Below are 27,053 nucleotides of genomic sequence, written 5' to 3'. Positions count from 1 at the left end.
ACGCCGGCGCTGCCGCTTTAAACATGCAAATGAGGAGCCGGAGCTCGGCGGCGCCGGCGGCAGCCAATCGGGGCCGAGCCTCCCTTCCGTCCTGTCCCGCGCAAGCCCCGCCCCGCGCCCGCCCCTCCTCGGCGGGGGGGGGGCTCCTCGGGCGGCGGAGGCGGGCGAGGCAGGTGCGCGATGCGAAGGAGCGCGGAAGGTCAGTGCGGCCCCCCCGCGCCCGGCCTCTCCCGGACAGAGCGGGAGGGGGACCCTGCGACCCCCGGCGGTGGGTGGGGGGGGGAAGCAAGGAGGGGGACCCACGCGCGGCGCCTCCCGCCCGCCCGCCTGTTTATTGCGGCGCCAATGCGGGGAGCGGCGGGAGGGGCCGCCAGTCCCGGGGAGGCTGTTTCCAGCGGGGGGGGGGGGGCTCCGCTCTCGGGTTCCTTCCCTGCGCTGCGGAGGGGGTGGATTTGGCGCCCCCGGAGCCTTGGGGGGGGCTGTCACTTTCCCCCCCCGGCGCCGCTTTTCTGCCGGGGGCGCCCGGGACCCCCTGGCCGCCAACCAGCCTCGCCCTGCGGGGGGCGGGGGAGACATCGCGGCCCCCATTCCCGGAGCGGGCGGGGGGGGGCGCGGTGGGCCCGAGCGGCGGGGCTGCGGGGGCTGCAGGTGCCTGGGCGGGCGTTGGGGCGGGGGTGCTCGGCGGGGCGTCCCGGCCCCCTGCGGGAGGCGCCCTTCGGCCTCTGGGGGGGGAGGGGGCTGCCGCGTGTCCAGCCAAAGGTCCGGCCCGAGAGATAAGAGGGGACTTTCGACGCCGGCTCGGCCTGCGGAGGCGCCTGGGGGCCGGGCGGGCAGGGGATCGAGGGGGGCTTGGCTCCTCGGAGGGGCCGGCACGGCGCTTGGCACCCTCAGCTTTGGGGGGCGCTCGGCTTCCTCCCCAGCCCTCAGCCCGGGTTTGGGGCTCGGGCTGTGCGGAGGGTCCCGGGGCTGCCGGCCGGCGGGTCGGGCAGAGAAGGGACCTTCCGGGCTGGCTGGGAGAGGCCGGTGAGAAGCCCCGAGGCCGCCTTGCAGGGGTTTCGTGGGGGGATCTGGGGAAACGGAGGCTTCTTGCGCTGGAAACGGAGTTGTGTGTTGTGGGTGCGTAACGCGCCACATGTTGGAAACAGGCGGGAGGCGGGCAGGCAGGAAGGGCGGGAGCCCCAGGCCGGCCCCACAGGCCCCGCCAGCCGCAGCCCTTCGGCCCCCCCAGGACCCTCAGCAAGAGGGCCGAGAGCAGAGCCTCCGGGTGCTCGGAGACGCTTCCCCACAAAAGCCCTTCCTTTCCTGAAGTCGCCCCCCCTCCCTCCCTCCCTCCTCTGGGGAGCTTTGGGCTGGGCAGGTGGGGGGGGGAGTCTCCACCCCCTCCCATCTGAGAGGAGCACTGCCCCCGCCCCCTCCCTGAATTGCCCCCCCCCCGGGGTCCTGCCTGCCACATTCCTGGAGGGAGGGGCAGGGCAACTCCTGCTTGGCCCCCTGGAGGGAGGGAGGGGGAGGGGGCAGTCCTAGCTTCTGCTTTGGGGCTTTGCTTTCTCCCCGCTGTGTGGAGACTCTGCCCTTCCCCATTGCTGGGGGTGGGGGGGTGGGGTGGAGGGCTGTGCAGGTTGCAAGTGCTGGGCCAGGCCCTTCTCTCCCCCCCCCCCACCCCAGCAGCGAGTCCCAAGCCTCCCTGGAAGGAGCTGCTGCTCAGGGAGTCTGGGGCAGTGGGGGGGGGGAGGGTCCGGCTGCACCCAAGAGCCTCCCTTCAGCTTCCTTCGCCCCCCTCTGCCCACCCCGGCCTCTGCCTGGTGGCAGGAAGAGGTTCCCGCTGCAGCCCCTGAGCTCCCGTGGACAAGGCCCGGCTCAGTCTAGGGAGCATCCAGGTAGGCTGGCCTTCCAGGTTTCCTGGCCCTCCACGGCTGAGGATCCTGAGGCACGGAAGGAGGCCGGGATGCCCCCTTGTTCTGAGCGGGCCCTGGGGCCCCTGAAAGCCCCTCCAGGCCATGGAGATGCAAAACGGCAGCTTTTCAAGTGGGGCCCCCACCCCTTTGAGGTCCTCCGTTTGTCCCGGGAACGGATGGGCCCCTCCTTCCTTCGGCATTCCTGGTGGCCTGAAGTCCGCCCCCCCCCCACCTCCCCTCCAAGGTCTCTGCTGGCAGGAGAGCCGTCCCAGGGGAGAATGAGGATGCCCCAGTGCCAGGCTGTGTCTGGTGCCAGCCCAGAAGGCTGCAGCATTGCCCCGGGGGGGGGAGGGTGACCCAAAGGCCACAGCCGGACCCTCCACCCAATTGGGGGGAGGGGTGTCCGCTTCTTCTTTGTTTGAAGCAGAAAACCCACCAAATCTGGGGAGGAAAGAAAATAATTCCCTTCCAGGTTTAACTCATTAACACTTGTCAGCCTGAAGGCTGCACCCCCTCCCCTCAAGACCCCCCAGGGAAGGGAACCGTCGTCCTTCAACTGCCCCCCTCCCACATGTGATTTCAGGCCACCCATTCGGGGGTCTTGCAGGGATAAAGTCCTGGAGAATCCAAGCCTCCCCCGGAGACCCTGGAGGGGAGGGGGCTGAAGCCCTCTGCCCAAGAGCTACCCCTCCCCCAGAGGTTTCCTCCAGCCTTCCACTGAGCCCCCCAGGACCAAACCCCAGGCGCTGGGCCCTCCCCTCCAGAAGGAGAGAAAGGGGGCTGTGCCCCTGTGGGCATCCAGAGAGCCTGGCATGGCCTCTAGGCCACCATGGGCCTTCTCTGGGCCTTTAGCAGCCTCCTGGAATGAAGGCCTGGAGGGTGTCCTGGAGATCATCTAGTCCACCCCTGTTCAGTGCCCGTCTCTCTGGATTCCTCCTGAGTTCCCAGAAGGTAGGCCTTGGGGCTTGGCAATGCCATCCCGGGTCCCTTTTCTGCCCCCCTCCCTGCCCTATTCCTGAAGCAACGGATGGAGACTCACCCAGGAGAGGAGCCCCCTAGAATTAGGGAGGAAATTGCTGACCCTGAGCGCCATCAGCCAGTGGAAGGCTTCCCCCCTCCCCATCCCCAGGTTGTGGGGCTCCATCCCTGGAGGCTTGGAAGGAGAGGAAGGGGGGATGTTTGTCCGGAATGGCACAGGGCCCCCTTCCCCCTCTCCCGCTCTCTTTTCATGCTTCAGGCGTTGGGCCGGGGGGGGGGGGGAGTTGGGTGCCCAGGAAGAGGGCCTAGGTGTCCCTCGACTTGGCCTCCATCCTCCCCAGAGGGGACTTCTGTGGGGCTGCTGCTCCCAAAGGGCCCTGGGTGCTGCCTGCCTGCCTGCCTGAAAGCAGGAGGGGGGAGGGCTGCTACTGCCTGGACCGCCCCCTCCCTCCCCCCCCCCAGCAGGTCCTGCTTTCGCCTTTGGGAATTTGTGGCGGGGGGGGGCTGCAGTGCAAGGGGGGGGGCTCTCCTGCTTCCTGACCAAAGGAGTCGGGCTCTGGAGCGTCACCCAGCAGCTGCCATGGAAAGCCCCCCCCCCCTGAACTGTCTATCCTCTACATTGATGGGGGAGGGGGGTTTCCGGTGCCAGCGGACCAGCAGCCTCTGCATTGACATTCTTACAAGGGGGCCCTGAACCACCTTTCTGCCCCCCCCCCAGCATCCAATGGGGAGGGGGGTTGAAGCCCAGAGGGGGAGTTTTTAAAAACCAAGGAGTGTAAAAACCAGGAAGCCCAGAGGGGGGGGGGAGCCTGTGGAGTAGAGGCTGAGGATGGATCGATGCAACGGATCCTCTTCCCCGCCCCCCAGGCTTTCCCCCGCTCCCCCTTCCTCAGTCCTGGCATTTGCCCGGTTGCTGTTCATGGCCTCCTGGCCTTTGAGGAAGCTGCCGGCCACCAGCCCTCCGCTGCCATGCCCCCCCACCCCCAGTTGTCCCGGCTAGAGCCAGAGAATGAGCCCCTCCCTGTGGGAGACCTGGGGAGAAAGGGAGGGCTTGGCCCCCAACCCAGAGGGGCCAAAAGGCTGGCCATCCTGTGGCCATCGGGTGCCGCCTGGTGTCCCTTGTGCCCGGCGGTTGTGCCAATCCAGCCCGGGTGAAGTGCCACGTTTGCTCAGGCCGATGGGCAGAGACCCAGCCCAGCATCCGCTCTGATTGACAGATCGATTGGAGGGCTTCTGTGCCCCCCTCCCCCTCCTGGGTGGGGAGGAAAGGAATAGGAGCAGCGAAGGAGAAGCCCCCCAGACGAACAGTGCAGCGACCCCCTCTTGGTGGGGCCCCTGGGTCTCTCTCGGCCAGGGGCCCAAACGGATCCGGCCACTTTGCACCCAGGAAGAAACAGCTGCCAACCCACGCAAAGCCCAAATGCCCCCCCCTTCATCACCAGGGCAGCGGCCAGGAGGGGGGAGGAGGGAGGCGAGGGGGCACCGCTGAGAGGGCAGGGCCCAAGCACAGCTCCCTCTTGGGTCCGATGGAGCCTCTTCTGGGCATGGGGGGGTTCAGGCAGTAGGCCCCCTCCACCATCGCAGAGCAGAGGGGTGGGGGGGCTGCCTGGAAGAGCACCACAATGCCCATGCACCACTACCTCCGGCTTCCAGCTGCTGCTGGAGGGCAGCCCCTCCTGGGAGTTCTAGTTCCGCTTTAGGCATGAAAGTTAGGCCCCTCAATTTTAGTCTACCTCGCAGGGTTGTTGTGAGGAGGAGGCGAAGGAAGGGCTGTTAGAGGTGTCGGCTGCTTTGAGTTATTCATAAACCTTATGAAGATGGGATAAAAAGATCTCAAATAATAATAAAAGTTTTTGAAAGAAAGCAAAGCCCCACCCCTTCCCCACCCAGGGGCTCAGGCGCAGATGGGGGGGGGGTAACCGTGGGGGGGGGGGCATCGGGGCAGCTGCAAAGCCAAAGGAGGAAACTCCTGTCTCAGGAAGTGGCTTTTCAGTCCCTGCCTGCCCCCCCCTTCAAACCTTCCTTCTCCCCTGGCAGGGTCCGGTCAGTTTCCGCCAGCAAGAGCATGACCTAGACACAGGTGAGTAGCCAAAGCCCCTCCCTCGAGGCTGGGGGGGGGGCAGAGGGAGGGGCACAAGGATGCCACCCCCCCATTTGGAGTGGAAAGAACAAGATGGCGTCCCCTGAGATAACTTCCTGCTTTTGCTCCCGCCTGCATTGCCGGGTGGAGGTGCAACCCCAGAAACGGTCCCCCCAGCAGCCGCCTGCTCGGGTGCAGAGGGAGAGCCGTGTGTGTGTGTGTGTGATGCCCAGCCTCTGCCCCCTTTCCTGTGGCAGGAAGTGGGCCGTGGAGCTCCTGTCTTTGGGGCCGGCCCCCTCTGGCTGCTTCAGCCTGGCCCCCAGTGGCAGCAGCCCTGAAGGCAGGGGCCCCTGAGAGAAGGCTGGGGGAGGGCGGGGAGGAGGGGCAGAGCTATGGGGCTGGGATGAGGCAGCCCCCCTGATGCAGAGGGGCCTCTTCTGCAGCGGTCCCCTCCCCCTTCATCAGGGGCCCCTTCCTCATGGGCCCTTCGGGTCAAGGGGGGCAAGAGATCTCCCAGGAGGAATCAGCCGGGTCTTTGCTTGGGGGCCCCAGGAGCCTTTCTGGGCTCTCTCTCGAGACCCCCAGCCTCACCTGAGTCTTCCTCCCCCAGGTTTCCAGGAGCTGAAAGAGCCCGGCTGCCCTGCCCCCACCATGTCTTACTTTGCGGAGCACTTCTGGGTAAGGAGAAGCCCTCGTGTCTTATGGGGGGGGGCTTTTCTGTCCCCCAGCAGCAGCTGGTGCCCCAGGCTGGCAGTGCCAAGGCCTTAGCCAGCCCGGAGGCTCCCCCAAGCATGGCAAAAGGAGGAGCTGGTGAGTCCGTTGGGACTAAGCTCCCCCCCTCCCGGCAGACCCCGGAGGCCTCACGAGGCTCCCCTGCTGCATTTCAGCCAGTGGGGCCCGGCATCTGTGGGGACTGGCACGGAGCCTGGCTGCTGGCCCCTCTGGAAGGGAAAGGGGAGCCCTCGTGGGGGTCTCGTGGTACCACAGCAGGGTGGCCCTACATGCCCTATGGCAGCTGCAGTCCAATCCGGTTGGGGTGGCCTCCAGGCCCAGGGCAGCCCCCATCCCCACCGAGGGAGGTGCCCTCCATTGCCACGTGGGACGCCACGCCAGCTCTCTCCAAAGCGAAAGTGGCACCCAAGGCTGCCTTGGCTCTGAAACTCTCCCCACATCCTGTGTCCCACTGAGCCTTGCTGTGCAGGGCCTCAGGCAAGTTTCTAGTTCTCACTGATGGGAAGAAACCCAGCTTTGAAGAATCACTGTGGCCAAAAAGGGGGCCGGCAGACGGGGGGGGGGGGAGCTGGACCAGCAAAACTGTCCTGGCTGCCCTCAGGGAGGAGGGCTCCCCCTCCTGCTCAGCTCTGCCCGGTTGAAGAAGGACCACTTGGACAGGGCCCGAGGAAAGCCACGGGGCCCGAATTGAGTCCAGGGGGGCTGATCTGCATTCAGAAGGGGCTGAAAGGGAAGCGGGGGGGGGGGCGTTGCTTGCATGCCTTCAGGGGACCCGGCCCTGAGCCCCCCCCCTCCCACTTTGGAGGGGGCTAGCCTCCCTCAGCTGCCCAGCCTCAGCTGGAGAGGTGGGGCAGCTTCCTTCCTCTGCCCCTCCAGGCTTCTGCAGCTGTTTCAGCTGGGTGGGGGACTGGATTCACTGGGGGGAGAGCCCCCCCTTCCCCTCCCCCTTCCAGAGGAGGTCTGTGCTGGGGAGCCTTTCCTATATTTGGAAGGAGAGTTTGGGATTCAGGAAATTCAGTGCTTCTCTCCGGATTTGGAATTCCTCTCCTCTTCCCCAAAGATCCCTTCAGCCCCGATGCCAAGCAAATTCCTTCATCCCATCTTTAAGTGGCCCAAACAGATTCAGTTGTCAGCCCTGGACTTCTTGGGGGTTTGCTGTGCCCACCTCCTGCTCCCACCCACCCGCCCACCCCCGGGGCATCCAGCCCTGGTCTGCTCCAGGTTTTGCTCAGTGGCTGGCACTGGCTGGCACGGGAGGGGCCCTTGGCTCTGGGGCGGGGGGGGCCAAGGCTGCTTGGCGGACGCTGCCCCATGCCAGGTCTCTTGGGCAAGGGACTCTGGATGCGCAGGGCCCTTCTCCAGCCCTGCCCCCCAGCCTCCTTCGGCCGGGGCGTCCTTGGGGAGTGGCTGTTACCAGTGGTGTCCCTCTGGTGGTGGTCCTGGGGGGACATCCACTCAGCCCCCAAATTCTGGAAGAACAGCAGAGCCCCCCCCTCTCAGGCTCCCTCTGGAAATCTCTGGGGAGGGAGAGGGCCCCCCTGGACTCCTCCTTCCACCTGGGCTGGGGAAGAGGGGACTTGTAGTCCAGCCTTGTGCACTGCAGCTACCAGCTGGGCTCTGCCCTCGGTGGGCAGGGGGCCTCCTTCCCTCCCCTGGGCAGCTGCCCCTCTTGCTCGCCTGCAGGCTGGTGGAGAGCTCAGCCCTGGGAGGGGCCAGGGGGGCATCAGGAGAGCTTGGGAAGACCCCTCCCACTGACTCTCTCCTGTCTCCGCCCCCCCCCCCCCGTCCCCCCGCAGGGAGAGAAGAACCAGGGATTCGATGTCCTTTACCACAACATGAAACACGGGCAGATCTCGGCCAAGGAGCTGGCGGACTTTGTGCGGGAGAGGTACGGCAGGCCCCGCCCCTGGGAGGCCCCCCTGGGTTTTGGACTACATCCCCCAGAATGCTAGTGGCCCATTGAGCAGCTGTTCTCCCGGCTTATTGCTTTTCCCTGGAGGATGTAACTGACTGCCACAAGGGTGGGTGGGGGGGTAGTTCCCAGAGAATGTCTCCCTTCCCTGGTTTCCACCCCCTCCAGACCCCAGAAAACCCACCCACCCACCTGCTGAGTCTATTGTGAAGAGCGCCTGGGCTTGCTCTCTGCTCTCTGCTGCCCCCTGGGGGCCCCTGGGAGTTTCCAAGCTTCATACCACTTTATAAAACCCTCGCAAGGCCCCACTTGGAATCCCGCAACCGATTTTGGTCAGCGGACTTCAAAAAAAGGGAGATTGAGAGTTTGGAGAAAGTTCAGAGAAGAGCAACGGAGACTCTCCAAGGCCCGGAGAGTAAAACGGATGAAGAGAGGCTGCAGGATTTGGGTTTGGTCTAGAGAAAAGAATTAGGGGAGACATGATAGCGGGATTCAGGTATTTGGGGGGCTTTCCCAAAGAGGAGGGGGCCGAATTACAAAGCGCCTGAGTGCAGGAGGAGAAACAATGGTTGGAAACTAAGGAAGGAGAGAAGCAGTGAGGACAATTAAGCAGAGGGACAGACGTTGTGGGCGCTTCTTGAAGGGAGGTCCCTCAGGAGGGCCTGGGGCAGCCACTTGTCTAGAATGGGGGAGGAGGGTCTCCTGCTTGGGCAGGGGGCTGGGCTGGAAGGCCACCCAGGGGATTCTATTCTAAACCTCTGGAGACCCAAAGGGGCCTCTTCAAAAGGCAGCCGGACTTTCTTTGCTTCCCATGGGAAAACAGGAATCCCGGCTGGGGGAACCATGATCCAGGGGGGGGCTAAGAACCTCCAAATGCTCCTCTGCTTTTGTGGGGGCTAAATCTGCACTGAAGCCGAACTCAAGGCAAGCTGGCATCGGCCATCCCTGCCTTTCAGGCACTGAGCTCCTGGTAGCCCCCCAAATCCCAGAAGAAACAGGGAACTGAGCTGCTGAGAGACGTTTGGGGTGGGTGAACCCCAGGCCTGCTTTCTCAAGGGGGGGCAGCTTTGGACGTGTGGGGCTGCGTGTTTTTCCAGCCTCCATCCGGGGCTTCAGGGCTCAGCACGGGGGGGGGGGGGGGATGGCAACCAGAGGTGGTGGGAAGGGAAGCCTCTCAGCATGGCCTTTCCTCTTTGGGGCAGTTTCCTTGGTTTAAAGGGAAGTGGGGGGGGGTCTAACCTGGTGGGGCCGCTTACGGGCGTTTCTCCACCTACCGGCCCCATTGGGGTCCAGAATTTCTGTTGCTAAGCAAGGCAGCAGCTGTTCATTACCTGGTTTTACAGTCTCGGTTATTGAGCTGTTGCCATCATTAAGGAAATCGCAGAGTCATTATGTGGCTCCAGCTCCCCCCACTGACTTCGCTGGTCAGACGCCGCTTGGGAAGGTCCCCGGGGGTCATCAACACACACACACACACACACACACACACACACACACACACACACACACTCCCCATGCTGGTTGCCGAGCTCCCACATTAATTGTGTGACCCTCAGAGGACCAGCTGTCAATCACTTCTTTCCATGCAGCTGCATCTTCAGATGATAGTTGAGCGAAGGGCTTTGGGTCAAGAAGGAGCCCGAGGAGGCCTTGGGGGGCTTCTTTCTGGAAGAAGGGGGAAAGGAGCAGCAACATTCCTGGGCTTCTGCCCCCCTGGCTGGAGTCTATAGCTGCAGTTGCCCAACGGGGGGGAAAAAACCCCACCCTGGCCCAGCTGGCAGCCCAAGAAAGGCGGCAGAACTCGCTTCCGGGCCCTGAAGAAAGCCTCCGGGCACGGGGAGGGGGATCCCTGGTGGGCTTTGGAGTGGCCCAGTTAGCTTCCCTGGGCCCCTCGGGAGTGTGACCCATGCCCAAGGGCAGGGGCCCCTCCAGCGACTGGGGGATCTGGGGGCCCATGGGGCTGGGGGCCTCAGAGGGGCCTATCTGGATAGACCCCCCCCCACCTTGCCCAGCCGGTTTCCCCCTCCCCTCCGGAGAGCCTGGCCTTCTTGGGTGCAGAGTTCCTCCTCTTGCCCACCAGAGGGAGCTGTGGCTCTGCTGACCTCATCAGGTCTGACCCAGCCTGGCAGCTCCGGAGCAGATGTTGGTGTCTGGGGACGGCTGGACGTGGGTTCAAGTCTCCTGGGAATTCCTGCCCCTTGCCCACCCCCCAACTGGAGGAAAGCTGCCCTGGAGGTCTCTCTGATGAAATCAGAACAGAGTAACTTTCCTCCCTCGGGATATGGGAGCTGACCAGAGCATGTGCAGAGTGCAAATCAGAGGTGGGTTGCTGCCGGATCAGCCAAACTGGTGGCAGTGGCGGCAGGAGGTTCCGGCCACCCCCTGGATGCTTCTGCGCACGCCCGAACCGGTAGTAAAAAGATTAGCAACCCACCTCTGGTGCAAATCTGCAACCGCCGAGTCTCCAAGTGGGGCAACTCTTAAGACTTGTGGACTTCAACTCCCAGAATTCCCCAGCCGGTGTTTTTCCTCCTTCGAAAGTGGAGGAATGGAAGTCTGCCCTTTTTAATGCGCCTTTCTTTCCTCCTCCGAGTTCAGGGCTGTTTTGGGGCCAAAGGGGCTCCGGCTCCAAAGGCCGAGCTTCAGCTGGGCTCCAAGGGGAACCGGCAGAGATGGGGAGGCTCCGGTGGGGCTGGGCAGCAGAGCAGACAGTGGTGGTGGGTTCAGGTCCTGCGTCCCTAGGCCCCGGCCGACCACCCTCTCTGGGCCAGGCTTTCTGGCAAAGGGGTCGTCTGCATGGATCCCGGAGAGGCCGGTCCAAGGAGGGCCCCGCCCCATCTGCCCGTGAGAGCAGGGAAGCATGGGCTCTGTGGTGCCCAGGAGATGCTCCGGGGACCCAGGGCTGACGGGAGCCGCTTTCTCTCCCTCCCTCCTGCCCAGGGCGGCCGTGGAGGAGGCCTACGCCAAGGCCATGGTCAAGATGTCCAAGATGGCCGGGAACAGCACCCAGCTGGGGTGAGGAGGGCCTGGGGGCTTCTGGGGGGAGGGAGCCGCGCTTGCCACTTCCGTGTCCCCTGGGCAGCCTGCAGGGGGAGGGCCTGGCGGTTGAGCAGGTGGCCCCCAGGGGGCAGGAGGGGGGGCTGAACACCCCTCTGGAGGATGTTGGGGCAGAGATTCAGGCGCTGCCCCTGTGCCCCCCCCCTTACAGGACCTTCGCCCCCCTCTGGGAGGTCTTCCGCATCTCCTCGGACAAGCTGGCCCTGTGCCACGCTGAGCTGGTGAAGAAGCTGCAGGACCTCATCAAGGAGATCGGCCGCTATGGGGAGGAGCAGCTGCGGGCCCATAGAAAGGTGAGCCCCCCCCCCTCCGAGTTCTCCAGGGACCATGGGGGAGGGCACATCCCTTTGCAAGCCTCTCCCCCCCCCTCCATGGGACTGGCCAAGGGATGGGGCCCGGGGCTCTCTGGCCAAATGCGGCCAGGTCCTCTCTGGGGCCCCGGTGGGGGCTGGGTGGGGAAGCGTGACGAAGGGCCCCAGTTCTTCCGCTCCTCCCCTTCCTCCCCCGCTCAGTCGAAGGACGAAGTGGCCGGGACCCTGGAGGCCGTCCAGCAGCTTCAGGGGGCTGCCCAGCACCTGCCCAAGGCCAAGGAGGCCTTCCACAGCCGGTGCCAGGAGCTGGAGAGGCTGCGCAGGGAGGGGGCCAGCCAGAAGGAGATGGACAAGGTGAGGGGGGGCCCCAGTGGGGCCGGGGGCCAAGGGCCACAACAGCCGGCCTGGCTTTGCTTCTCTGCTTCCCTGCCTGGGGAGGGGGGAGGGGGCATGGTCGATGGGGGGGGGGGCTTGCCCTGACTTTGCACCTCCCCCACATCCCCCCCCCCCCAAGGCAGAACTGAAGTCCCGAAAGGCCGTGGAGGCCCTCAGGCGCACTGTGGAAAAGTACAACGTGGCCCGATCTGACTTCGAGCAGAAGATGCTGGACTCGGCCATGGTAAAGGGGGGGGGGCAGAGGGGGAGGGGGCACAGAATGGGCCCAGCTGGGTGGGATTCGCACCAAGGCCCGGCCATGGTAAGGGGGGGATCACCGGTGCCATCTGCCTTGCAAGAGGGGCTTCTCTGGGCCTCCCCCAGTCGCCTCCATTGATGCTGATGAGGAAAGGCCCCGGGGGGGGGGGACAGGGAAGGCTCCAGGCACGGGGGGGGGGCTCTGAAGAGGGGGGGGCAGAGGAGCCGAGCATAGACTTGGTCCGTCCGTCCCCTCCTCCCGTGATGCATGCATGAGGTCACCCTGGGAGGTCTCTACCCCCCTGCCAGACCCACAGCCCCCCTTCTCCTGCCCCCCCCCCAGCGGTTCCAGGAGGTGGAGGAGTCGCACCTGCAGCACCTGAAGTCCCTGGTCGGCTCCTACATCCACTCGGTGGAGGACACCCACGTCCAGATTGGGCAGGTGGGCAGCCGGGGTCACGGGGGGGGGGGGGCGGTTCTGGGCCCTCCAGTGCTCTGCAGACCCCCATCGGGTGGGGGCTCTTGGACTTACAGCCCAAGCCCAAAGAGGGTCCCCATCCCACCCCCCCTCCTGGCTGCTGCCCCTCTTCCTTCTTGCCCTCCAAGTGGCCGCAGGAGGCAGGTAGCCGGGGGGGGGGGGGCTATCCTCATTTGCAGGGGGGGGGTCTTCCCAGAGCGAGGAAACCAGCAGGGGAAGATAGGCTGGGGGGGGGGCAGAGTTGCTGCCTTCTCCCAAGGGCTCCGGATGCGAGAGCCGGCAGTGCTGGGCCTCAGGAGGGTCTCCCTCCCCCCCTCCCCGTCTCAGGTGCAGGAGGAATTCAAGCAGAACATGGAGAACATTGGGGTGGAGACGCTGCTGCGCAACTTTGCAGAGAGCAAGGGCACCGGCCGCCACCCACCAGGTGAGGCCCGGGCAGCCTTTGGGGCCCTGCCGGTTGGGCCCTCGGAGCTCCCGGGGCCCATGCGGAAGAGACGGGTGGAGAGGGAGGGCTGGGGGGACGCTGGGTGGGCAGGCAGGCCTTCCCATCAGCCACCACGCCCGGGAGACCCCCACGGGGAAGGGCCCCCGGGGGCCCCGTCTCTTACACAGAGCGACGGACATGAAGGCATCTGGGGTGGAGGGGCTGCTGGACCACATGCCTTGAAGTAGCTCTTGGGGTGGGGGGGTGACGTGGGGAGGGTCTGCCCCTCTGCCTCACCTCAGGGTTCTCCCCCCCCCCCCCCACAGGGCCCCTGGACCTGGAGGAGCTGAGCATGATGTCCTCCTCGCAGGAAGGCAAGTACGTCTGGCTCGGACTTTGGACCTGGCAGAAGACGGGCATCTGCCCCCCCTCCCCCCTCCCCCTGAATTTCTGGTCCTTGGGCCCCTCCATCCCCCCCTGTGGCTCCGGGGGTGGCTGCCTGTCCCCCAACCAAGCAGCTTTGCCCCTGGCAGGCTCCCCCATTTGTTCTCCTGCCCCTGAAGGCCCCCCTCACTTTGCGTCCCCCCCCAGGGCCCAAGAGGAGCCGCAGCAAAGCCTTCCGCATTCCCGGACTCGGGCGTAAGGAGCGCGGGCGGGACTCCGGGTGAGTATGGCTGCCCCCCCCTCCACCATCAGTCCTGGCTGTCCAGCCCGCCACCCCACTCACCCCTTCTCCCCCTTTCTCCCCAGGGAGTCTCCGGAGGCGGATTCGGGGGTGAGGACGCGCCCTGCAAGGCGGTGCAGCTGAGTGGTGGGCTTGGCCGAGGCGGGGGCTCTGCCCAGACCCCTTTTCCCAGACCCCTTTTCCCAGACCCCTTTTCCCAGACCCCTTTTCCCAAGGGCTTCCTCCCCCCCATGTCTTGGGCTGCCCACCCCTCTCTATGACCTTTGGGGGGTGGCCTGTGTCGCATCCCCCCCCCCACATAGCCATGTTCTCTCTCCGCAGCCCCCCGAGGTGGACGAGGAAGGCTTCACCGTCCGGCCAGAAACGAACCAGAACGATATCCTGGGGGAGAGGGGATCTAGGGAAGGGGGGCTGAGGGTCTGGATGTGGGGCTCGGTCTCAGACCTGAGGGGGGCAGAACCCCAGAAGGCACAGGGGTCTCTGCACAAGTGGGCAGAGAGACCCCCATTTCCTGCCTATCTCGGAGGGGGCCCTGGGGAGGGAAGCCCCCCCCCCGGCCGTTCCCCAAAGACCCCAGTCTCCCCAACCCCAAGGGCCTTTCCTTGACTGGGCTCCACGCGAGCACAGCAGCCGCTTCTGCTCCTCCAGCGACTCGGATTACGACGACGAGGACCCCCCCAAATTCTACATCCGGATCAAGCCCATCCAGCCCCCCGAGCGAGTGGGCAGTGCGGCCACCTCGGCCGCCACTGAGCAGCTGAAGGCCTCAGTGGGCAGCCTCATCCTGCCCCCCTGCGTGGGGGTGAGTGGGGGGGCAGCCGGGGATGCGAGGATGCCCCCCCTTCTCTGCTTATCCTGGAGGAGGGGCCGGAGGACCCCCCCACCCCATTGGCCTTGTGCCCCTTCTGACCCCCCACCCCCCTTCTCTTCTGCAGGGCACCATGAAGAGACACTCCTCCAGTAAGTGCCCCCCTCCACGGCCCCTCCCCCTGGGGGTTGCAGTGGGGCCCCGCCGCAGCAGGTGGGGTGGCTCCACCTGGGCCCTCAAGGGCCACTCTGGGGAGCCTGCAGGAGAGAGCGAGGCCGGGCCCGCCTTGCAGAAGCCGCAGGAGCAGCCGTGGGGCCCGGTGTGGGTGCCAGGGGGCCAAAAGGCCGCCTCCCCCAAGTGAGGAGCTGGGAGCTTCCCTGACCCAAGAGGGGGCTCCTTCTGACCCCCTCCGGACCGACTGACCTGCAGCCCAGACTGGGGGGTCCCTCTCACCTTGCAGGGCACTTGAAAACCTTCCCTTCGGCTGCCGCGCTGCCCACCGACTCTGGGCCGGCCCCGGGCGCAGGAGAGGGAGGTGAGGCCGCAAGAGCAGGGGGGGGGGGCGGGGGGTCCTGGGGAGGGGCCCCCTGCGCCCTCTGACCTTTGTGCTTCTGACCCTTGGGCAGGTGGGAGACCGGGAAGTGCTGCGACCCCCAGCCTGCTGCCCCGGATGAGCAGGTACGCCCGCATCTCAGGTAGCCACCTCTGCGCTGGCACCTGGCCTGGCACCCGGGAGGCTGGCTGTACCCAGGTGGGCCGGCATTGTGCCAGCTGGCTTCTTTGCTTGTTTGCGCTGGGGATTAGGGAGTTTTCATTGCCTTGGAGTGGGGGTGGGGGGCAGGAGGGATCTTATCCGGAGGCGGCTTTGCAGGAGGAGGAAGCCTCCGAGTCAGCCTGACTTCTGGGGGGGGGGGTGAGCGGGGGGGGGAGTGCTGAGGAAGGGAAATAGGGCAGGGTCCCCACTTGGCCCTTGAGGCGTTTCCTCCGGCCCCTTTCCCCAGGGGAGGCAAGAAAGGGAACGCCGGCCCAGCCAAGCCCCCTGGGGAGGGAAGGAGGGAGGGAGGGTCTGCTGAGGCTTTCCAGGAATGATGGGGAGGGGTCTTTTCTCTGACACCCCCCTCATCCCCGCCTTCTCTTTCCCAGCTGTGAGAGCCGAGGGAAGCCGGAGGCCCTTCCAGCCAGCGCCTTGTTTGGGCCCCCACTGGAGTCGGCCTTTGAGAACGAGCCCTTCACGGGTGAGTCCCCCTTTGGAGGGGGGGTCAAGCAGCTGCCCCAGAGCCCCCCAGGGGTCCCCAGCCCTCCAGCCCAGCAGGGGCTTCAGTCACGCGTGGTCTCTCCCCCCCCCGCCCGTTTCCTTCTCCCAGTGCAGCTTCCTTGGCAGCTGTTCCCCACAGAGGCTGATTCAGAATCAGAGAAGAGCTGGGACGGACCCTAGAGGTCTTCTAGTCTAACCCCTTGCTCAGGCAGGAGAGCCTCTACTATTTCAGGCAGGGGACTGTCCAGCTTCTTCTTAAAAACCGCCAGTGCTGGAACATTCACAGCTTCTGGTGGCAGGCTGTTCCGCTGGTGAATTGTCCTCACTGTTAGGAAGTTTGTCCTTAGTTCTAAGTTGCTCCTCTCCTTCATTAGTTTCCATCCATCGCTTCTCCTCCTCCTCCTGCCCTCTGGTGCCTTGGAGGAAACGCCCAGCCCCTCTGCCCCTCTGGGTCAGCCCCTCAGATCTTGGAAGGCTGCCCCCGTGCGCCCCCCCCCCGCCTCCCCTTCCCTCCCAAGGGCTCCTCCTGGCTCCAGCATCGTTTCTGTAATGGGACCAGAACTGGATGCAGGATTCCCGGGGGGTGGGGGTGGGGGTGGGCTTACTCAGGCTTTACAAAGAGGCTTTACGCCAAACTTTCCTCTTCCCCACATCCCTCCCCACGCTGCTTTGCTCCTCTGGAATGGAGAAGGGGAGGGGTGCAGCCCCCTCCCCAGCCGGCTCCCGCTTCTCCCGGCCACCCGAGGGCTCCCTGGCCTGCGTGTGTGTGGGAGGGGGAGTCATCCCCTCCTCCTCCCCGGAACCTTCTGCCACTGGATCTAGCCAAGACAATCGGAGCCTGTTTTCCTTCTGGGGAGGGGCCCATCGGCTCCTCCGGGCGGTTTTTGGCCCTGCGAGGGGGGATAACAGGACCAACCCGTTCTGGCCTCCGATCAGCCGTTTGAGGAAGGACTTTTCTGACAGCAGGAAATGGGGCTTTTGTGCAGGGGAAAGGGTGTGTGCGTGTGTTTGTGTGTGTTCCCTGCGTGTGTCTTGCGTGTGGCTTACGTGGGCAGAGACCCGGCTTGCCTCTGCCAAGTATGCGGATGAAGTTGTGAAAGCCGGGAGGGGCAGGGAGGGGAAACTGCGGCTGTCCAGGGAGGACAAGGAAAGTGGGCTGGGGGCTCTGCCAGCCGGGGGGAGCTGTGCCCGCCTGTCTTCTGAGGTCTGGGAGCGAATGGCAGGCAGGGCCCTCTGGTGGCCCCCGTCCCCCGTGGCTCCGGGAAGAGGAGAGGTCTGGGGTGCCCAGGCCTCTTGCTCCCCTCGCTGGCCTTCCCTGGCATCAGCCGCTGGCTGGGCGTGGTGCCAGCTGCCAGTTCAGCCCTTCAGCCGCGTGGCTCCTGGCCCAGCTGAGCTGCAGGAGGAACCTGCCCCCATGGCCCGGCTCCCCCTGCTTTCCTGGGGTGGCTTCGGATGCTCGGCTGGCCCCCTCCTCTTCTTCCTCAGGCCCTCAATGCCCCCTTCCTTTGCTGATGGCCGGACGGGTGGGGGGGGGGGGAGGCTGTGCCGGCTGAGCCTGGGAAGGGCTGTGGCCCCCGAGGGCCCCTGGGAGCGAGTCCCCTTTCCCAGGCTGGAGAATCCAAGGCTTTTGGGGGAAAGGGGGCAGCTGGCCCCAAGTGGGGGGGCAGCATTTGTGCCAGTGGTTCCTCCCAGCTGCAGCCTCTGCTTCCTGCCCCACGGACCCCCTCCCCTACCCCTTTTCACACCAGCTGGCTGGGCCAGAGAGAGCCAGAAAAGGGGCAGCCCCTCCTGGATCTGGGCAGGGGGACATCGTGGTGCCCAGACTGCCATGCTGGGGGGCAGTTCTGCCCTGGCGCTGGGCAAGGAAGCCGCAGTGGGAGAAGCAGGAGGGGGGTAGATCTCTTTCTAGTTATCTTGACCCATTCCAGTCCGGCTTCAGGCCTGGCTACAGCACAGAAACCGCTTTGGTCGCATTGACCGATGATCTCTGGAGAGCCAGGGATGGAGGCCATGCGTCCATCCTGGTTCTCCTTGACCTCTCGGTGGCTTTCAATACCATCGACCATGGTATCCTTCTGCGACGACTGCGGGAGGTGGGGGTGGGCGGCACTGTTTTGCAGTGGTTCTCCTCCTACCTCTCAGACAGGTCGCAGTCGGTGTCGGTGGGGGGGCAGAGATCGTCCCTGAGGCCCCTAACATATATGGGGTGCCGCAGGGTTCGGTCCTGTCCCCCCTACTTTTCAACATCTACATGAAACCGCTGGGCGAGATCATTCGGCGGCACGGGATAAAATACCCCCAGCATGCGGACGATACACAGCTGTATCTGTCTGCCCCGTGCCAACTCAATGAAGCGGTGGACGTGATGAGCCAGGGCCTTGAAGCTGTTAGGGACTGGATGGGGGTTAACAAGCTTGTTCTCAATCCAGATAAGACCGAGTGGCTGTTGTGCTTCCCTCCCACTAATTTGGCAAGTGTTCCATCTCTCAGGCTGGGGGGTCAAATGATACGCCCCTCAGACAGGGTCCGCAACTTGGGAGTCCTCCTGGACCCACAGCTGACTCTTGAACATCATTTGTCGGCTGTGACCAGGGGGGCATTTGCCCAGGTTCGCCTGGTGCACCAGTTGCGCCCCTACCTGAACCGGGAGGCTCTCACAACAGTCACTCGTGCCCTTGTGACCTCTAGGCTGGAGTACTGCAACGTGCTCTTCATGGGGCTGCCCTTGAAGAGTATTCGGCGACTTCAGCTAGTCCAGAATGCGGCCGCGCGAGCGATTGTGGGTGCACCTCATTTCACCCACATAACATCTAACCTCCGCGAGCTGCACTGGCTACCTGTCGATCTCCGGGTGCGATTCAAGATGCTACTTGTCACCTTCAAAGCCCTTCATGGTAGTGGACCTGGGTACTTGAGAGACCGCCTACTGCCAATTACCTCCATTCGACCAATTAGATCTCACCGATTAGGCCTCCTCCGAGTTCCATCTGCCGGTCAATGTTGACTGGCCACTACGCGGAGGAGAGCCTTCTCGGTGGCAGCTCCGACCCTCTGGAACGATCTCCCCGTGGAGATTCGTACCCTCACCACCCTCCAGATCTTCCGCACAGCCCTTAAAACCTGGCTGTCCCGTCAGGCCTGGGGCTAAAGACCTCAACCCCACCCGAATTGTATGAATGTTGTGCTTTTAATTACTGTCTTATGTGTTAATCTGTTTGTTCTCCCTTCCTTCCAAATTGTGAGCCGCCCTGAGTCCCCCCAGGGAAAAGGGCGGCATATAAATAAATAAACTACTCAATAGTGGCTGGTTCTTCCTCCGGAGCCGGCTGTGGGAGGTGCCCATGCCTGGTGCCCACTGCCGAGACACCCTGGCAAGGGAGCTGTAGGGCTACCAGGGAGCCGGATCGGGGGATTTCGGGGGGATGTCCAATCTAGGGCTTACCCCTTCAGGTGGGGCATGGGGGCCCAGTGGTCACAGCAGCCCCATCAGCCCCTGCTCCCAACACGGCTGCTCCTTGGGCTGCTGGGTGGTCACTGCAGCCCCCGACCCCCTATTAACCCTCTGCTCTCTCTCCTCCTGTCTCCCCACAGCCCCCCGCGCCTACCTGCTGGCCTCCAGCCCCTCCCCCTTCTCCTCCTCCTCCCCCGAGAACGTGGAAGACTCCGGCCTGGACTCCCCCCCACACCTGGCCACGGGGCCCTCCCCGGACCCCCGTCTGTGGAGCTCCCGCCCAGCCACACCCCTCAGCCCCCCCGGCCAAAGGACCCCCAAGGGGGCCATGGTGTTCCGAGGGGACCGCGGGGCCCTTCTGCCCGAGGACAGAGTCAACCCCTGGCTGCCCCAGCCCTCAGCCCCCCAGGATGCCTGCTTCGGGCCAGAGCCAGACTGGGCAGGCTCTGGGGCCTCGTGGCCCCCCGCAGGGGCCCGGGCCTTCTCCACCTGCTCCCCTGACCTCTTCTCCTCGGAGGCCGGCTTGGGGGGCCGGCGGCTCTGGGTGTCCCGGCCTCGGAGCCCGGCAGCCTCGGACGGGGCCCCTCGGACCGGGGAGCGCGACAGCTGTCTCTCCTCCAACTCGGCCTCCTCCTCCTCCTCCTCTCCGGCCCCCCTCAGCAGCGGGGACTCCACCAGCCCCTCCCCCTGGGCCCCCCGGGGCCGCGACCTGGACAGCAGGGGCCCGTCTGCCTCTGACGCCTCGTCTGAGCACGGTGAGTGGGGGGCAGGGGCCCATGGGGCTCCCGGTGGCCGGAGGGGGGGCGGGTTGCAGCAAGAGAGAGACAGAAGGGGGGGTGGGGGTTACGCTTGGCCTCCCCCTGCAGAGCCTGGACCCTCCTCCTGGGGACCCCAAGGCCCTCTCGGGCTTGGCAGTTCCGTCTTGGGGGAGGGGTCTCTCCCCCCACCACCTGGGTCCAGGCCCTGCGCAGAGGGCAAAGCGGAACTCAGCCCCTGTGCTCTGGGTGCAAATCCTGGCATTTGGGGAAAGAGGAACAGCATTCCCGAACAGGATTGGCCGGCGGAACTGCCTTCCACTGGGGGCAGCCCAGAGGACGTTGGCACCGCTGTTTGTGGGGGGGAGGAAGCAGCTTCCACTTTGGGTGCGGAGGGGGCAGCTTCCCGTCTGCTGTGCCCCTTCGGTCACCCCCCCTTTTGACCCACAGCTGCCTTCCCCCCTTCGGCCCCCCACGCTTGGCCCCCCACGGCGGCTCCTGTCCGGCGAACCCTCTCCAAGAGACCCTCGGCCGTGTCGGCCACCAGCCTTGGGGGCGAGACGGTGAGTGTGGCGGCCGGGTGTGCAGGTGGGGTCTCTGGGCGCCCCAGCACAGACACAGCCGGGGATCCAAGAAGGGGCAGCTGTGCCAGTCCTGGGCCGTGGCACCTGCTGCGCCCGCTGAGCCCAAAGGCCCAGCCCTCTGCATGCCCTCCCTGGTGCCAGCAGGGGGCATCTTGGCTGCAGGCCTCCGTTGATGGAGCCCCAGCTGTTACGGGGCTGGGCACCGGGAGCCCCAATGCTGAGGGGCGTCGTCCCGTCCCCCCCGTGAGGTCTGGGGGGCAGAGGAGGAGGAGGAGGAGGAGGGGCGCTCTTGGGGCCCCGTGGCTGACCTCTCTTTCCCCCCCCCCAGCCCCGCTCCTTCAGCCCTGCCCCGCTGTCCGCCCTGACCTCCTCCCAGAGCACTTCCGCCCTGACCGAGCGCAGCCTCTTCATGGCCGCCCAGCAGCAGCCGCCTCCGGCCCTGGGTAGGTCCTCTCCAGCTGGGGGGAGGGGTGTGTGGTGGGACCCCCCCCGGCCGGGCTGGGGGCTGGGAGGCTGCCCGAAGCAGCTGAGGGATTGTGCCTTCCTTCCTCCTTCCCTCCCGTGGCAGGTGTCTCCCGTGGGCCCTCCCCCGTGGTCCTGGGCTCCCAGGGCGCCCTGCCCGTGGCCACGGCCTTCACGGAGTACATCCACGCTTACTTCAAGGGGCAGAACACGGACAGGTACTGGGGGGCGGAGGGGCAGGGGGTGGGGGCTCCGTGGGGTGGGCAGGGGGGCTGTGGGCACCCCTTCCCTGGCCTGGAACGGGTCCCACGTGCCGGAGCAGCCAAGTGTTGAGCTGATGGAGTGACCCACTGAGACCCCCAGTCCTCCCTCCGGCCCCCAATTCCTCCACCTCGCTCGTGGGCCCCTGGGCGAAGGGCCCCTTGTCCTGCCTCGCTCGTGGGCTGCAGCTCCATCAGCCGGCCAAGGCCTCTGCCCCCCTCAGCGGTTGAGGGGGGGGGGTGAAGCCGATGCAGCTCCCCACGGGCCCCTCCCTCTCTCCGCAGCTGCCTCGTCAAGGTGACCGGGGAGCTGACCATGTCCTTCCCGGCGGGCATCATCCGGGTCTTCAGCAGCGCCCTGGCCCCCCCGGTCCTCAGCTTCCGCCTGCTCCACACAGCGCCCATCGAGCAGTTCCTGCCCAACGCCAGCCTCCTCTTCAGGTGCCTGTGGGGAGGAGGGGCCGGCCACCAGGGGAGGGCGATGTGGGAAGCTCCGGAAGCCCCTGGCAGGCGTAGAGGTCGGGGGGGGGCTGGGAAAGCGGGGGGGGGGGGCTGTTGCAACCGGAATCTGGCTGCTCAAATGGAAACGGTCTCTCCTGCCCCCCCCCCAGTGACTCCTCCCAGAGCGACCCCAGCAGCAGGGACTTCTGGCTCAACATGGCCGCCCTGACGGGGCACCTCCAGAAGCAGGCCGAGCAGTCGGGGGCCGCCCCCTATTACAACGTCACCCTGCTCAGATACCAGGTGGGGCTGCTGTGGCCCCCGGGGACCCCCCCCTCCCCCTGGGTCTCTGACGGGGGCCTCCTCTCCTCCCGGCCTTCCCCCTGCCCTGTCCTTGGCCCTCGAGGGGGGAGGGGCGGGGTGTGTGGGGCCCAAACACACCCAGGCTCACCCACACGCCTGCCCCCCCCCTTCCCGCCCGCAGTACTCCCGGCAGGGGCAGGAGTGGGCGCCGCTGCAGCTGTCCGTCAGCTGGGAGTGTGGGCCGGAGGCCACCCGGGTGAGCGTGGACTACCGCTACAATGCCTCCGCCTTGGCCTCGGCCGTGGCGCTCACCAACGTCCAGGTCCTGCTGCCCATCGAGGAGCCTGTGGCCAACGTCCAGCCCCAGCCCAAGGCCTGCTGGTAGGTGGGGCGGGGGGGGCGCGAGGGGAGGGCATGAAGGGTGGGGATTAGGCGGGCGGGGAGGGCGGCACCCGGGTGAGCTGGCACAGGAGGGGCTTCCAGAGGCCCCCAGGGCTTCATGAGCAGCCAGGCTAATCCCCGGGGTCCCCGCCAGAGAACCGCTGCCCCTGGCAACCGAGGAGGAGGCAGGCTGGCACAGCCGGCAGCTGCGGGCATCTCAGGTGGCTGGGCACAGGCCGCCCTTCCCCCTTGGCTAGATCCTGGGCAGGAGCCCTACCAGCGGCTGAAGGGCTGGGCTCCCCTTGCCCACACGGCTGACCTCACAGGATGGGCCTCTTGGCACAGCCACAACCGGCCTCTTACCCCCCCAAGGCTTTTCCTGAAGACGTCCGAGGGGGCCTTTGGGGCAGCCTCCCCCCCACCCCCAGCTTTCCCCCTGGGCCCTGCTGCAGCGGGGGGCTGGGCTTCTGGTGCCCTTGGCCCACCGGCCGGCCACTCCTGCCCCCCGACTGCCCCCTTGGCAGCTGATCCTGTTTCCTGGCTCATTTTGTTCCTCTGCTTCTGCCCCAAGTGGGGGAGGATTTTGACTGATCTGCCCCCCCACAGGAACAACATTGGAACTGGGCATGGGGGGGGGGGGCTCACTCTGCCTCCTGGCCCCCTCCCTGGCCCTAACCCTGTGTCGCCCCCTGCAGGAACCTGGAGGAGAAGCGCCTGCTCTGGAGGCTCCTGGACGTGCCCAGCACCCAGGGCCAGGGAGGTGAGCAGGGTGGGGGGACGGGCACAGGCTGGCCTTCCTCCACAAGGGGCAGGGCGGGAGGGGGGAGCACGCAGCCCTTCACCTTCCTCTCCCCCCACCCTCAGGGTCCGGCCGCCTCCTGGCCAGCTGGGAGCCCTTGGACGGCCCCAGCAGGCCCAGCCCAGTGGCCGCCCAGTTCACCAGTGAGGGCAGCACCGTCTCGGGAGCCGACGTGGAGCTGGTGGGCAGCGGCTACCGGATGTCGCTGGTGAAGAAGAGGTTTGCCACAGGTGAGGGGGCCGGGCTGCCAGCGAGGGTCCCTCTCGCCCAGGGAGGCTCCTGCCGGGCTCCCTCGGTTGGCAGGTGGACATCCTGGGCCTCTTGTGGGGGGGGTTCGGGGGGGATACGACCTCACCTACAACAAACACCGTCCTTCCAGCAGCCCCAACGAGGCTCCGCCCCCGTCTGCCCCACTCGGGTGACCCCGAGGACACGGGGAATCCTCCAAGCGGCCTCAACGGCCCTCTCAGAGGACGCCAATGGCCGGCTTTGCCTGCAAGGAGTATCAGTCCTTCCCTTCCCCTCCCTCCAGTCAGAGCGGAAGAAGCTCCTTGGGTGAGGAGCAAAACCTCTTCAGAGAAAAATCAGAAAGTCTGATTCTCTCCTGAAAAAAAAGCACCTTTGGGGGCATCCCTGCCTGAGAAGCTCCAGAGACCTTTAGAAGAAGAGGGCGGGAAGGGACCTTGGAAGTCATAGCACAGGGACAGCATAGGTGGCACCTTGCTCAACAGCAGTAACTCTGATAGGGATCTTCTTCTAGTGGACAACCGTTTAAATAGGAGCCAGCCGTGGGCAGCAGCTGCCAAAAAAGCCAACACAGTTCTAGGCTGCATCAACAGATAGAATAGAATCAAGATCACGTGAAGGGTTAATGCCACTTTATAAGGCCTTGGTGAGGCCACACGTGGAATACGGCATTCAGTTTTGGTCGCCACGATGTAGAAAAGATGCGGAGACTCTGGAAAGAGTGCAGAGAAGAGCAAGAAAGAGGATTTAGGGGACTGGAGGCTAAAACATATGAAGAACAGTTGCAGGAACTGGGTATGTCTAGTTTAATGAAAAGAAGGACCAGGGGAGACATGATAGCAGTCTTCCGATATCTCAGGGGTTGCCCCAAAGAAGAGGGAGTCAAGCTATTCTCCAGGGCACCTGAGGGCAGAACAAGAAGCAATGGGTGGAAACTAATCAAGGAGAGAAGCAACTTAGAACTGAGGAGGAATTTCCTGACAGTGAGAACCATTAACTAGTAGCACAGAATTTGCCTCCAGAAGTTGCAAATGCCCCAACGCTGGAAGTCTTTAAGAAGATGCTGGAGAGCCATTTGTCTGGAACGCTGTAGGGTTTCCTGCCTAGGCAGGGGGTTGGACTAGAAGACCTCCAAGGTCCCTTCCAGCTCTGCTATTCTATTTATCTCGTCCCATGATGGGGAACCTCTGGCACAGGTGGCACATGGAAGCATATCTGCTGGCGCATGAGTCATCCCCTCGTGTGCGCAGGTGCTGCTGGTCAGCTGATCTTGGGCCGTCCGGAGGGTCAGAAAAGCCTCCGGAGTGGCCAAAAAATGGGGCCAACCAGAAGTTCAGAAGCTCCTGGTGGCTTTGCACAATGAGTGCTGGCACGGAGGCTACGGCATGCGTGCCCTGGCCTTCATGGCACCCGGCAGAAAAGAGGTTAGGCATCCCTGATCTAGTCCAGCCCCCTTCGCTCAGGAGACCCTGTGGCCCATGCCCCCCCCCCCCGGCTCAGCTCCACCACGCTGGCGCCTGGCCCTCCCGCCGGCCAACTGGTTTTCGGGTCGGCCGTGCATGCATGGGGGAGGGGGGGTCACGTGTGCGGGGAGAGGGGGCACGCGGGGGTTGTGCACGCATGCGTGAAGGCCCAGATGCATGCGTGGGGTGGAATGTATGCGTGGGGGGCGTGGTGCACACGGGGTCGCACACACATGGATGGGGGGGCGCAAGTGCATTGCATTATGGGTGGAGGTACAGGGAGCGCGGAGAAGGCTGCCCATCCCTGCCCTGTAGCCTGGGCAGGATTCATCCAGCAGGGGTGAGAAGCCCTTTCAGAGACCCCTTGGGGTCCCTCTCCTTTCCCTCCCTCCAGCACGCAGACGCAGGCCAACTCCTGGCTCTGCACAGGGCCCAGCAGCTGCTTCTCCAGTGGGGGGGGGGCTGCTCCGTGCATCCCCCACTCCTAGCAGGGCTTGGCTCCATGGTGGTCCGGGTGCAGCCTCCCCTCCCCCCTCCAGGAACTCAGGCTTGTTGAATTTGGGGCGGGGGCCGAGGTGTGACCCTTGAGGTGGGGGCTTCCGTGCGGTGCCAGAGCAGAAGGAGCCTCGTCCTTGCAGGGAGAAGTAAACCTTTCGTAAAGCAGGGCTGCTCAGTGTGGACTTCAGCTCCCAGAATTCCCCAGCCGGCCTAGTTCTCAGCGCCTTGCGTGGCTGGCTGGGGGGATTCTGGGAGTTGAAGTCCACGTGTCCTGACGTGTCCCGAGGTTGGGCAGCCCTGCATTGAGGTGAGGAAGGGAAACCCGTAAGAACGGGGGGGGGAGGGGTTGGTTGGTTGATTGGATTGTTTTTCCGTTGATCCGTGGAGTCCGTCACGGCTCCTGCCAACGGCCGGCACAAGCCTCGGCAGGCCTCCTGGCAGAAGGCCAGGCGCCTGCTCCTTCCTAAGGCTGAGAGAGCGGGAGAGGAGCCGAGGTGCCCAGCTGGCGTTGTGCCCTCCCCGTCTCTAGCCTGGAGCCTGAACCGGGCACCCAAGCGGGCTCCCCTGGGTGGCTGCGGTATCCACAACAGCCTCTCGGCTGGGAGCCTGCCAGGCCTCCTCTGGGCCTGGGGGCCTCTCGCCCGGCCCCCTCCCGCCTCCCTGCAGCCCTGCCCAGGCGGGGACGGAGGGGGGAGGGATGCCCCAGGCGGGAGTCCAGGGCCCCCCAAGAGGGGGGAGGGAGGGAGCCCTTTTGGAAGGAGGATTTCCTCCGTGGCAAGAGCTGTGGAAGGTTGGGGCGTCACTGCAGGTAATCCTCGACTTACGACCACACGGGAGGCCAAAATCGCCATGGCTAAGCAAAGCAGTTGTTGAGCAAATTTTGCCCCAATTTACGTCCTTTCTTGCCACAGTCGCCAAGCGAATCACTGCAGTTAAGTTAGTAGTACGGTCATTAAGTGAGTCCGTCTCTCCTCATGGACTTTGCCTGTCAGAAGGTCGCGAAAGGGCGTTGCCTGACCCTCGCCTGCAACCGTCATAAGTGAGAACCAGTTGCCAAGGGTTTGAATTTTGATCACGTGACCATGGGGGGGGCTGCAATGGTCATAAGTGCGAAAACGGTCATAAGTCACTTTTTCCAGTGGCCTCGTAGCTTTGGTCACGAAAGAGGCTGTTGTAAGTCGAGGACTGCCTGTTGTGGGTTTAAAGGTCCTTGAGAGAAACACCGTCCATCGTCCGAAAAGAATAAAACGGAATTAAAATCAGCTTTAAAAGACAGCCTGGCTGGGGACTTTTTCTGAGCTCCCCCCTGGCAGAGTTGGCTTCTCCCCCTTCCCTCCAGTCACCCCCCCTGCCAGCCCCTCCCTGCCCATGGGGGGGGGGGGGCTCTTTGACCTTGGCCCACTTGGACTTTTCAAGGAGGCGCCCAGAGCCGGGCAGAAGCCCTGTGAGGTACCAGCCGGGCAGAGCAGGAGGAGGAGGAGACCCTGCCCGGATGCCCTTGGGCTGCCTCTCCTGCAGTCAAAGACCCCCAGATCCTCGGAGGGGGGAGGGGGGTTCTGCTACAAGCCAGCAGCCTTGGCCGGAGGGGGGGAGGCTGAGTTGGGGGCGGGGACCCCTCCTCTTGAGTCCTGCTTTGACTGTGACCCCCCCCTCTTTTCTCCTTCTCCCCCCACCAGGAATTTATCTCGCCGGCTCCTGAACGTTGGCGGCCCTGGGGGTTTTTCTCTCCGAGTCTCCTGGGAGACAGAAATAATATATTTGTGTGTTTTAAATTATTTTTCGCCTGAATTTTAACTGCTGAGGCCGGGGGGGGGGAGTGCAGGGGGGAGAAGCCTCGCTGGAGGCCTGGAAGGTCGGAAGAGGACGGTGCCCCTTGGACAGCCCGGAAGACGCCCCAGCCAGCCGCTCTCCCTCCCTCCCTCCGTCTCTGGTGGCCGGTGGGCCCCGACCCTCGTGGGAAGCAGCCGAAGGGAAGGGGGGCTTCGGGGGGGGGCAGCCTTGCTCTTTTAATAAAGAGGTTTGTTTTTGTAAGGAAAGCGCGTCCTTTTTAGGTGATTCGCGAGGGCAGGGCGTGGAATGCATTCCGGGGGTGGGGGTGTGCAGGGCAGTTTCTGCAGGGGGGCTCCATGGCAGGCATTCGTGGGGAGCGGTCCTCACACATG

At 64.9% G+C, this 27,053-nt stretch overlaps 1 protein-coding gene across 1 annotated transcript; it reads left to right on the top strand.

Moving 5' to 3' along the window:
* The first annotated feature begins 137 nt into the window (after positions 1–137).
* Positions 138–26,897, top strand: FCHO1 (FCH and mu domain containing endocytic adaptor 1). The gene is made up of 29 exons (XM_032208478.1): positions 138–199; positions 4,911–4,953; positions 5,564–5,631; positions 7,482–7,573; positions 10,538–10,612; positions 10,806–10,947; positions 11,167–11,319; positions 11,480–11,584; positions 11,942–12,040; positions 12,404–12,500; positions 12,827–12,874; positions 13,092–13,164; positions 13,251–13,275; positions 13,507–13,561; positions 13,803–13,987; positions 14,121–14,145; positions 14,454–14,528; positions 14,620–14,671; positions 15,137–15,228; positions 18,840–19,454; positions 19,905–20,017; positions 20,367–20,481; positions 20,607–20,718; positions 21,046–21,201; positions 21,372–21,504; positions 21,686–21,885; positions 22,581–22,645; positions 22,750–22,914; positions 26,568–26,897. Exons 3-29 carry the CDS (start codon positions 5,605–5,607, stop codon positions 26,588–26,590), a joined length of 3,117 nt encoding a protein of 1,038 aa, XP_032064369.1. The 5' UTR covers positions 138–199; positions 4,911–4,953; positions 5,564–5,604; the 3' UTR covers positions 26,591–26,897.
* Positions 26,898–27,053: the final 156 nt, after the last annotated feature.

Source organism: Thamnophis elegans, chromosome 1 (assembly GCF_009769535.1).
Source record: "Thamnophis elegans isolate rThaEle1 chromosome 1, rThaEle1.pri, whole genome shotgun sequence".
NCBI lineage: Eukaryota > Metazoa > Chordata > Lepidosauria > Squamata > Colubridae > Thamnophis > Thamnophis elegans.
This window is presented reverse-complemented; position numbering and strand designations above follow the sequence as displayed.